Source organism: Oncorhynchus keta, chromosome 21 (assembly GCF_023373465.1).
Source record: "Oncorhynchus keta strain PuntledgeMale-10-30-2019 chromosome 21, Oket_V2, whole genome shotgun sequence".
Lineage (NCBI taxonomy): Eukaryota > Metazoa > Chordata > Actinopteri > Salmoniformes > Salmonidae > Oncorhynchus > Oncorhynchus keta.
The window spans coordinates 42,681,518-42,694,224 of record NC_068441.1 but is presented as its reverse complement, the minus strand read 5'-3'; the positions used below and the strand labels follow the sequence as shown (position 1 = coordinate 42,694,224).

Genomic DNA, 12,707 nt, shown 5'->3' with positions numbered 1-12,707 from the left:
GTTTGAATTCTATTTATCATAATATACTATTTGTAAACTTACCATTACAAAGTATCATGATCATTTAGTGTCCATATAGCTTTGCCATGATATTTCCACTGCTACTGAGTAAACCTCTAATTGTTTTAAAACCTAAAACCTCCCCCCATCCCAAGTTGGGTTTTCATCCCAGTAACTAGAAGACCACCCCTGTCCAACTGGATCCTGGGGCTTTTGAGAGATTGGGACCCATCCTTTGAAAAGAGGCCGCAGTGCCACCTACAGAACAGAAGCAGCCAAAAGGATTTCCAATGACATCTCCTCGATTATAATGTATACAGTTGTGGATATATATATATATATATATACATACACACACACACACACACACACACACACACACACACACACACACACACACACACACACACACACACACACACACACACAGTAGCAGTCAAAAAGTTTGTACACACCTACTCATTAAAGAGTTTTTCTTTATTTGTACTATTTTCTACATTGTAGAATAATAGTGAAGACATCAAAACTATAAAATAGCACATATGGAATCATGTACTAACCAAAAAAAAGTGTCAAACAAATATAAATATATTTTAGATTCTTCACCCTTTACCTGATGGCAGCTTTGCACACACTTGGCATTATCTCAAACAGCTTCACCTGAAATTATATTCCCACATATGCTGAGCACTTGTTGGCTGCTTTTCCTTCAATCTGTGGTACAACTCATCCCAAACCATCTTTAAATTATTATTTTTTTAAAACCTTTATTTAACTAGGCAAGTCAGTTAAGAACAAATTCTTATTTTCAATGACGGCCTAGGAACAGTGGTTTAACTGCCTTGTTCAGGAGCAGAACGACAGATTTGTACCTTGTCAGCTCGGGAATTCAATCTTGCAACCTTTCGGTTACTAGTCCAATGATCTAACCACTGGGTTACGCTGCCACCTGTCTCAATTGGGTTAACTTCTTGCGACTCTCAAACCCGGATCCGGGAGCGTAATCATCGCCTCAAACTAATTAGCATAACGCAGCGGATATAAATCTTCCTAGAAAATCTTCCTATTCATGAAAATTACAAATTAAATATATTGAGACACAGCTTAGCCTTTTGATAATCACACTGCCATCTCAGATTTTCAAAATATGCTTTACAGCCAACGCTAGACAAGCATTTGTGTAAGTTTATCATGGCATAATGCTATGCTAGGCTCTGCTGGCAGCAGGCAACATTTTCACGAAAATAAGAAAAGCAATCAAATGAAATCATTTACCTTTGAAGAACTTCGGATGTTTTCACTCAGGAGACTCCCAGTTAGATAGCAAATGTTCCTTTTTTCCAAAAATATTATTTTTGTAGGTGAAATAGCTCCCGTTTGTTCTTCACGTTTGGCTGAGAAATCGTCTGGAAAATGCGGTCACTACAACGCCAAACTTTTTTCCAAATTAGCTCCATAATATCGACAGAAACATGGCAAACGTTGTTTAGAATCAATTCTCAAGGTGTTTTTCACATATCTATTCGATAATATATCCGTCGGGACAATTGGTTTCTCATTAGAAGCGATTGGAATAATGGCTAACTCAGTACTTTACGCAAGATTTTCTGCTGGAGCCATCATGTGACCACTTGCTCAATGTTGTCCCTTACGGCTATTCTTCAACATAAATGCGTAAAAAGACGTCATAATGCTGTAGACGCCTTGGGGAATACGTAGAAAGCGTAAGCTCATTCGTAGGCCATTCACAGCCATATAAGGAGTCATTGGCATGAAGCGCTTTCAAAAAATGCGGCACTTCCTGATTGGATTTTTATCTGGGTTTCGCCTGTAACATCAGTTCTGTTGCAGTCACAGACAATATCTTTGCAGTTTTGGAAACGTCAGAGTGTTTTCTATCCAAATTATATGCATAGTTGAGCATCTTGTCACGACAAAATATCCCGTTTAAAACGGGAACATTTTTTATCCAAAAATGAAAATACTGCCCCCTGGTCGCAAAAGGATAAGGTTGGGTGATTGTGGAGGCCAGGTCATCTGATGCAGCACTTCATCACTCTCATTCTTGATCAAATAGCCCTTACACAGCCTGGAGGTGTGTTGGGTCATTGTCCTGTTAAAAAACAAATGATACTCCCACTAAGCTCAAACCAGATGGGATGGCATATTGCTGCAGAATGCTGTGGTAGCCATGCTCATTAAGTGTGCCTTGAATTCTAAATAAATCACTGACAGTGTCACCAGCAAAGCACCATCACACCTCCTCTAAGCTTCACGGTGGGAACCACACATGTGGAGACCATCCGTTCACCTACTCTGCGTCTCACAAAGACACGGCGGTTGGAACCAAAAATCTCAAATTTGGACTCATCAGACCAATGGACAGATTTCCACCTGTTGGTGTTCTTACTAGTGGTTTCTTTTCAGCAATTCGACCATGAAGGCCTGATTCACACAGTCTCCTCTGAACAGTTGATGTTGAGATGTGTCTGTTACTTGAACTCCATGAAACATTTACTTGGGCTGCAATCTGATGCTGGTAACTCTAATGTTCTTATCCTCTGCATCAGAGGTAACTCTGGGTCTTCCTTTCCTGTGGCGGTCCTCGTTAGAGCCAGTTTCATCAACGCGCTTGATGGTTTTTGCGAATGCACTTTTTAAGAAATGTTCAAAGTTCTTAATGTACCGTGTTGACTGACCTTCATGTCTTAAATAATAATGGACTGTCGTTTCTCTTTGCTTATTTGAGATGTTCTTGCCATAATATGGACTTGGTCTTATACCAAATAGGGCTATCTTTTGTATACCAGCCCTACTTTGTCACAACACCACTGATTGGCTCAAATGCATTAAGAAGGAAAGAATTTCCACAAATTAACTTTTTAAAAGGTACACCTGCTAATTGAAATGTATTCCAGGTGACTACCTCATGAAGCTGGTTGAGAGAATGCCCAGAGTGTGCAAAACTGTCAAGGCAAAGGCTGGCTGTTTTTTTTGTTTCAACACTTTTTTGATTACTACATGATTCCATATGTGTTATTACATAGGTTGGATGTCTTCACTATTATTCTACAATGTAGAAAATAGTAAAAGTAAAGAAAAACCATTGAATGAATGGGTGTGTCCAAACTTTTGACTGGTACTGTAGATATTACAAATGTATAACTTGCATATCTTAATGTATTTAATTAACAAATAATATAATTAATAATGTAGGCACTTCCAACAAGGGATTGTTACATATAACCAGGAATGATATTACAAAAATGACATTTTACTCCTCGGTAAGAAAACAATTATTGATTCATCCTATACCGTCCCTAACACCATTACCCCAAAGCAACAGATGTGAGATACATACGCGCACTCCGCTGCCAGTTTATTAGGTACACCCATCTAGTTATGGATTGAACCCCTTCTTTGCCTCCAGAACAGACTGAATTCTTCCGGGCATGGAAATGTTCCTCAATTGGTATCAAGGGACAAAACCTGTGCCAGGAAAACATTCCCCATACCACTGCCACCAGCTTGTATCGTTGACACCAGGCAGGATGGAGCCATGGACTCATGCTTCTTACGCCAAATCCCCACTCTGTCATTGGTATGATGCCACAGGAACCGGGATTCGAGTCCTCAGTTGTCCAGTGTTGGTGACCGCGTGCCCATTGGAGCTGCTTATTCTTGTTTTTACCTGATTGGAACCTGAGTGGAACCAGGTGTGGTCGTCTTCTGCAGTAGCCCATCCGTGACAATGACAGACGAGTTGTGTGTTCCGAGATGCCGTTCTGCACACCACTGTTGTACAGCGCCGATTGTGGCCCGCCTGTTAGTTTGCACGATTCTTGCCATTCTCCTTTGCCCACAGGACTGCCACTGACTGGATGTTTTTTGTTTGTTGCACCTTTCTCTGTTATCTCTAGACACTATCGTGCGTGAAAAGCCCAGGAGGGCGGCCATTTCTGAGATACTGGAACCTGCTTGCACCGACGATCATACCACACTCGCTTAGAATGTTTAAAACAAGTGACTTAACTTTCAATGGAACAGTAACTGAATGCCTGTATGCCAGATTTTTATATCGAACAAGGATTAGGTATTATTTAAAATAAATGATGTTTTATATAAGGTGAAATCCTATTATTATGTTCTAGTTTTGTACGATTGTCATGCACACAACAAAACATCAATCACGACCATAACATGTAGCGTTTCTCTTCTCAGTTTTGACCCCATTACATGGAGAAAAACTCTTCCCTCTCTTCAGAGCAGTGATGGCTTGTGTTCTCCCTTTAATCGGGGTGGCAGGGTAGCCTAGTGGTTAGAGCGTTAGACTAGTAACCGGAAGGTTGCAAGTTCAAACCCCTGAGCTGACAAGGTACAAATCTGTCGTTCTGCCCCTGAACAGGCAGGTTCCTAGGCTGTCATTGAAAATAAGAATTTGTTCTTAAGTGACTTTTCTGTTTAAATAAAGGTTAAAAAAAATACAAAAAATAATCAAAAATCAAAAACAGGTACGTTATTTGTTGACTGATGTCTTTCCACGTCAGAGTCTCAAACTCGGTCTGGTCTGAGAAGGCATTGCAACATCTAATAAGGACTGGCTCTTCCACCAGTTTCTTTCATCACTCTTGTTTGAAAGATACCTGTCAACGTGATTTTACCCCACAAAAGCAGCCGGGGGCCTTGAAAGATACCCGTCAACGTGATTACCCCACAAAAGCAGCCGGGGGCCTTGAAAGATACCTGTCAACGTGATTTTACCCCACAAAAGCAGCCGGGGGCCTTGAAAGATACCTGTCAACGTGATTTTACCCCACAAAAGCAGCCGGGGGCCTTGAAAGATACCTGTCAACGTGATTTTACCCCACAAAAGCAGCCGGGGCCTTGAAAGATACCTGTCAACGTGATTTTACCCCACAAAAGCAGCCGGGGGCCTTGAAAGATACCCGCCAACGTGATTTTACCCCACAAAAGCAGCCGGAACTTGTGAGCCTTGAAAGATGCGTGACCCTTCCATTTATGTGTAATAATATATTTAAAACCTCTATGACCTTATTGGCATTCATAGCTATAATATTGAGGAAGGTAAGTATAAGTTTAACATTGAAACAACACAAAAATCTAGTTGATTCAACTAATTATTATTTAGTAACTGATTCCATCCACTGCCTTTTTGTTTACTCAACTTTGCGTTCAAATATTACCTGAACATGAAGTTTGTAGTTGCCCCAAACAATAGGTTTGGGACACCAACACATTCAAATAGTGCTTTTAACGTACATAGTTGAGATACATTGTACATGTTCATCTATACTGTAATTAATATGCATCGTGTCCTCACCTGGGATTTGAACTCACAATCTCTTGGTTTACATCATTCCTATCTTCCTGCTACGCCTCTCTCACGCTCTCTGTGTCTCACGCTCTCTGTGTCTCACGCTCTCTGTGTCTCTTGCTCTCCATCCATCCAACCCCCTAAATGCGGACGACACATTTCAGTTGAATGCATTGGTATACAACTGACTAGGTATCCCCCTTTCCCTTCTCTCTCTTTCTAACCTTTCTCTCTCCCCCTAGCCAAACTTTCTATCCAACCTTTCTCTCTCTCTATCCAACCTTTCTCCTTCTCTCTCTATACACACTTTCTCTCTTTCTATCCAACCTTTCTCTCTCTCTCTATCCAACCTCTCATTCTCTCTATCCAAACTTTCTCTCTTTCTATCCAAACTTTCTCTCTCTCTATCCAACCATTCTCCTTCTCTCTCTATCCAACCATTCTCCTTCTCTCTCTATCCAACCATTCTCCTTCTCTCTCTATCCAACCATTCTCCTTCTCTCTCTATCCAACCATTCTCCTTCTCTCTCTATCCAACCTTTCTCCTTCTCTCTCTATCCAACCTTTCTCCTTCTCTCTCTATCCAACCCCCTAAATGCTGAAGACACATTTAATTTGAATGCATTTTGACTAGGTATCCCCCTTTTCTCTCCATCTGTGTCTGTCTCTGTGTACGGTGCTGTGCAATAAACAGGTGCTAAATGTATTGCATTCATAAAGTATTATCCTCTTTGTTAGACCACTGCAAACTTGTTTTTGTGTTATATAGTTACAGTGAATTATGTTGTCATGGTGTGACAAAGCAACACCTGTTTTACTGTGTTCATTCAAATGTACCTTTACACAATCCATGTTTTGACAGGTTGGAATAAATTCTACTTATTGTGAAGTGTGTTGTTTTGATTGCACTGTCCTTTATCATCTTGCATTGCTGTCGCCTGAGCCCTACCTTTGATGTAAATACAACACCAAGCAAATGTATGCAATAATAATCATTCATTTAGCAGACACTTTGACCCAAAGCAAGTTTACAGTACAATGACAGCATTTTGAGTACCCAGTGGGAATCGAACCCACAACTCTGCAGCGTCACACTCTTGAGCGTGTGGCTATATCTAAGTTGCTATTGTAGCAACCGTAACCTAACACCTAGTGATCTTGTCAAGAGGTTCAGACGTCTTGGTGTAACAGTTAAGGTGTTGGCTTGACAGTCCCTGGACCCTGGTTTGAGACCTGGTCGTGAATACCCACCAAATTCAGCATATTGGTGTCAGAAATGGGACGGTGCCTGTGAAACAATTGGAGCGGCGTGTACATGTAAGGGACTTGTATAGAGAAGTGTGAGGACACGTTGGACCTCTTGGCGTAATGGTTAAGGTGTTGGCTTGAACCGCTGGACCTGGGTTCGAGTCCCGTTAAGGGCTTCAGGATATGAAGCTTTTTTCCTCATAGTGTGCTGTTGAAGTGACCTCGGTGGAGATTTAACGAATTGATTTAACACAAGATAACGAGTAGGTCAACATGGAGCTGGGGATGGGCTGGCGCTGTCCGAGAATGTCAATCACAGCAGGAGAGCGCTCCGATTGGATGTTCTCCTCATGTCCCTATTGGTACAACAACGATGAAGGAATAGACAAGACATGGAGGAGAGGTAGTCATTCTCAAAACAACATGGCCGATCCTGACCTGCTGAGCTCATCACGGTGAACACTACAAAATACGAGCATTTTAGACAAATTAGATCAGGTCAGAGGAATTGGGAGTTTATCATTGGGGCTTATTGCAAATGTGTTATTGATTTGTAGTTATTTAAATTTTGGCATGTGTCCATAAACTCAAACTGTACATTTATCACATGCAGTGGAAGTCTGAAAAGGAAAACAAGACAAAAGCCTTTTGGCCGTTGAACTGAAAGCAGGTCACCAGAGGCTATACCAAACTGAAGTCAGGAAAGGGAAGGACTTGCAGGTCAGTACCCCGTGTCCAGCCAGTACCCCGTGACCAGCCAGTCTGGTGTGTCCAGCCAGTACCCCGTGTCCAGCCAGTACCCCGTGTCCAGCCAGTACCCCGTGTCCAGCCAGTACCCCGTGTCCAGACAGTACCCCGTGACCAGCCATTCTGGTGTGTCCAGCCAGTACCCCGTGACCAGCCAGTCTGGTGTGTCCAGCCAGTACCCCGTGACCAGTCAGTCTGGTGTGTCCAGCCAGTACCCCGTGACCAGCCAGTCTGGTGTGTCCAGCCAGTACCCCGTGACCAGTCAGTCTGGTGTGTCCAGCCAGTACCCCGTGACCAGCCAGTCTGGTGTGTCCAGCCAGTACCCCGTGACCAGCCAGTCTGGTGTGTCCAGCCAGTACCCCGTGTCCAGCCAGTACCCCGTGTCCAGCCAGTACCCCGTGACCAGCCAGTACCCCATGTCCAGCCAGTACCCCGTGTCCAGCCAGTACCCCATGACCAGCCAGTACCCCGTGACCAGCCAGTACCCCGTGACCAGCCAGTACCCCGTGTCCAGCCAGTACCCCGTGTCCAGCCAGTACCCCGTGACCAGCCAGTCTGGTGTGTCCAGCCAGTCTGGTGTGTCCAGCCAGTACCCCGTGACCAGCCAGTACCCCGTGACCAGCCAGTACCCCGTGTCCAGCCAGTACCCCGTGACCAGCCAGTCTGGTGTGTCCAGCCAGTACCCCGTGACCAGTCAGTCTGGTGTGTCCAGCCAGTACCCCGTGACCAGCCAGTCTGGTGTGTCCAGCCAGTACCCCGTGACCAGCCAGTCTGGTGTGTCCAGCCAGTACCCCGTGACCAGCCAGTCTGGTGTGTCCAGCCAGTACCCCGTGTCCAGCCAGTACCCCGTGTCCAGCCAGTCTGGTGTGTCCAGCCAGTACCCCGTGTCCAGCCAGTCTGGTGTGTCCAGCCAGTACCCAATGTCCAGCCAGTCTGGTGTGTCCAGCCAGTACCCCGTGACCAGCCAGTCTGGTGTGTCCAGCCAGTACCCCGTGTCCAGCCAGTACCCCGTGTCCAGCCAGTACCCCGTGTCCAGCCAGTCCGCGTGTGTCCAGCCAGTACCCCGTGTCCAGCCAGTACCCCGTGTCCAGCCAGTACCCCGTGTCCAGCCAGTCTGGTGTGTCCAGCCAGTACCCCGTGTCCAGCCAGTACCCCGTGTCCAGCCAGTCTGGTGTGTCCAGCCAGTACTGCGTGTCCAGCCAGTACCCCGTTTCCAGACAGTACCCCGTGACCAGCCATTCTGGTGTGTCCAGCCAGTACCCCGTGACCAGCCAGTCTGGTGTGTCCAGCCAGTACCCCGTGACCAGCCAGTCTGGTGTGTCCAGCCAGTACCCCGTGTCCAGCCAGTCTGGAGTGTCCAGCCAGTACCCCGTGACCAGCCAGTCTGGTGTGTCCAGACAGTACCCCGTGACCAGCCATTCTGGTGTGTCCAGCCAGTACCCCGTGACCAGCCAGTACCCCGTGACCAGCCAGTCTGGTGTGTCCAGCCAGTACCCCGTGTCCAGCCAGTCTGGAGTGTCCAGCCAGTACCCCGTGTCTAGCCAGTCTGGAGTGTCCAGCCAGTACCCCGTGACCAGCCAGTCTGGTGTGTCCAGCCAGTACCCCGTGACCAGCCATTCTGGTGTGTCCAGCCAGTACCCCGTGACCAGCCAGTCTGATGTGTCCAGTCAGTCTGGTGTGTCCAGCCAGTACCCCGTGTCCAGCCAGTACCCCGTGTCCAGCCAGTCTGGTGTGTCCAGCCAGTACTCCGTGTCCAGCCAGTACCCTGTTTCCAGACAGTACCCCGTGACCAGCCATTCTGGTGTGTCCAGCCAGTACCCCGTGACCAGCCAGTCTGGTGTGTCCAGCCAGTACCCCGTGACCAGCCAGTCTGGTGTGTCCAGCCAGTACCCCGTGACCAGCCAGTCTGGTGTGTCCAGCCAGTACCCCGTGACCAGCCAGTACCCCGTGACCAGCCAGTACCCCGTGACCAGCCAGTCTGGTGTGTCCAGCCAGTACCCCGTGTCCAGCCAGTCTGGAGTGTCCAGCCAGTACCCCGTGTCCAGCCAGTCTGGAGTGTCCAGCCAGTACCCCGTGTCCAGCCAGTCTGGTGTGTCCAGCCAGTACCCCGTGACCAGCCATTCTGGTGTGTCCAGCCAGTACCCCGTGTCCAGCTAGACTGGTGTGTCCAGCAAGTACCCCGTGTCCAGCTAGACTGGTGTGTCCAGCAAGTATCCCGTGTGTCCAGCTCGACTGGTGTGTCCAGCAAGTACCCCGTGTCCAGCTCGACTGGTGTGTCCAGCCAGTACCCCGTGTCCAGCTCGACTGGTGTGTCCAGCCAGTAGCCCGTGTCCAGCTCGACTGGTGTGTCCAGCCAGTAGCCCGTGTCCAGCTCGACTGGTGTGTCCAGCCAGTACCCCGTGTCCAGCTCGACTGGTGTGTCCAGCCAGTACCCCGTGTCCAGCTCGACTGGTGTCTGAAACTAAGCATGTGAGCAAATACCCCAAGACCTGTTTCTTCATCTGCCAGCAGCTACAAGCTACACTTTACCAGCCTGACACACACACACCTCCCTCTGAGTGTAAAGCCCCAAGAGGATCCCACCCCTAGAGAGGTTTTATATCCCCCATTGCCTTCAACTTATCCTGGTCTTCCCTTTAATATGGCAGCACTCTCTGTACCGGCTTTTACATGTCTCAAACAAGAGTGGGAGATTCAATTGTGTTTTTTAAATTGAACAAATAACTTAGTTTAAATCATTTATACTTCTGATATTCATTGTGTTGTCCATGTATGGTGATAGTCCAAGTTGGAGTTGCCCACTGCATACTCTCATTGTCACACAGCAATGGAGCTGGCAAGACAACACAAACAGATCTGGCACTCAGGCTAGTGTTATTCTCAGTTTTTAAATCTTGTTTCTCTCTCTCATTCAAACAGGAACCTGCTGGACATGGACACCTTCTCCAAATCAGACCCTGGTATGTGATGCTTCTTTACAAGGGTTGCAAAGCCTTTCTTGTAAGCACTTACAAGTTTATATGAAAAGCTTAAAACATGATGTAATGACATCATCTGCATGACCTGTATAACATACACATGCCATTCTACTGTTCCGAGTGTTCTTAAAATAGAACTGTTGAAGGCGCTCCAGATACCACCATGGAACACATAGAACTACACAATGTATCTATCTTATCTTCAGTGACCATGCACCTTTGGGTAATTACTGTCAGTCTAGCCTCCAGGATAGTCAGGTACACAGCGTTATATGGCAAGTGTTGGCTTAAGGTTGAACTCTCAACTCATCTCTTAAGTGCTTTTACACCTGTATTGTTTGCTGTTTGGGGTTTTAGGCTGGGTTTCTGTACAGCACTTTGAGATATCAGCTGATGTACGAAGGGCTATATAAATAAATTTGATTTGAATTACATGACTTTGCCTGATTGACTTGACAACTCCTTTGCTCTCCACTCCAAATGACGCACACACACACACACACACACACACACACACACACACACACACACACACACACACACACACACACACACACACACACACACACACACACACACACTGACGCATGTGGAGTAGTAGTTTCAGCGTATATGCTCCTCCAAGCAATTGAGGAGCCCTATATATTTTAAATGGACATTCCGCTGTTCAACTTCATGAATACATTTCCAGCACCACCCCAACATCAACATATGTGAAAATTCAATGTTTCTATTGTTTTGAGTAAGATAAGTGTTTCCAATGACTTCCAATTCCTCATATAGCCCTTCTTACATCAGCTGTACAGAAACCCATTCTAAAACCCCAAACAGCAAGCAATGCAAGGGTAGAAGCATGGTGGCTAGGAAAAACTCCCTAGAAAGGCCAAAACCTAGGATGAAACCTAGAGAGGAACCAGGCTATGAGGGGTGGCCAGTCCTCTGCTGGCTGTGCCGGGTGGAGATTATAACAGAACATGGCCAAGATGTTCAAATGTTCATAAATGACCAGCAGGGTCAAATAATAATATCTCATCTATCTTTTTTACTACAAAACATAGAAATACAAACATGTTGCTCGAGATGATCAATTTGAAGTTGAACATTTTTTTACATTTCCCTTTACACGTTGCAGCAGCACAAATTCAATTTGGCAATGTGTGCGTTGCCTTGTTTTGCAAGTCAGGATTTGTATTTTTGGTTTTATTGAACAGATGGCACAATAGAGGAAAGATGGAAGGTGAAGTATAAGTGGGCTGGATTCAAACCCATGCTGACTTTGGTCCATGCATGGTCCAGGTTCAGCTACACTGACCACTGGACCACACAGGCCTCCACTTGGGATCTGAACAGGAACTCTTCCATCTGTCTTTCAAGTCTACAGATCTTGTTGAGGAAAATCTGAGCATTTGTCATCAATGCATCTATCATAATCTTGGATACCCAGAACTAAAATATTGTGTCAGATGCTTGATTCAAGTTCTGTGGGGTAAACTGTTGGAAAATGTACAAATGAGTTTTGGGCAAGTCTATGGGCCGAATGCTCCCTCCCCTTCCGAAATTACAAAGATGCGAAATCTTGATGAAAAATCTGAGTTCCGGAACAAGATTTATTGTTGGTTGTCCCATTCCACAGTCTGTGGACAGACGCTGCTACCTTTTACGATACGTGTGTCTGTCCATGAGAGACTACATCGCTCAGGATATCTCTGTATTTTCAGGGGAGAGAAATCCACACTTAATTGAACATGAAGTGGAAATTCACAACCCCTAACTCACAGCCCTCTGCATTTCAACACACTGTACTCAAGAAACGCTGTAAATACCACTGACCCAGAAGAGCCAATGGTACAGTAGTGATGCACTTCGCTATCCACTACACTCAGATGTCTGTGTGTGTGTCCCTCAACTCATTCTCACCAATGGTAAAGGACTAATTAAATCTTCAATAGAGACTGTGTTCCTGATATAGGGAGCTTAGTAAACAAAGCCCTCGATTGATTTCTTTGTTTGATTTTGACTCTGTGAAGTGCTTCTTCATCACAGACAGGTACTTGTGTTACTTGAGTTATGTGTTACATTTCAATAGTGATTGTGAAAAGGTCACCTGTCTGCACAACTCAAAGCTGAATCCTGGATACATGTAATGTATATCTGATTCCAAAGAAAATGGATGCATCCCAAATGGCACCCTATTCTCTATGTAGTGCACTACTTTGCACTATAGCGATTAGGATGCTATTTGGGGACTACCAATGTCTAAACGGATTTGATGTACATTCTTTATTCAATATACCCTCACAGCAAGTCAGTTATGTTCGTTTGTATGTCTGGAATGGTAATAATGTATTATGAATCAATTACTCTACAAATATTTTAGATTTATTCTCAATTACTGTTAC

At 45.4% G+C, this 12,707-nt stretch overlaps 1 protein-coding gene across 1 annotated transcript in view; it reads left to right on the top strand.

Annotated features, from left to right (window-relative positions):
• LOC118399710 (copine-9-like) overlaps positions 1–12,707 on the top strand; it is a 164,048-nt gene that overhangs the window by 14,833 nt on the left and 136,508 nt on the right. Inside the window, exon 2 of the mRNA XM_052473955.1 lies at positions 10,250–10,290. Coding sequence (XP_052329915.1) covers positions 10,250–10,290 — 41 coding nt within the window. The remainder of the gene's footprint in view (positions 1–10,249; positions 10,291–12,707) is intronic.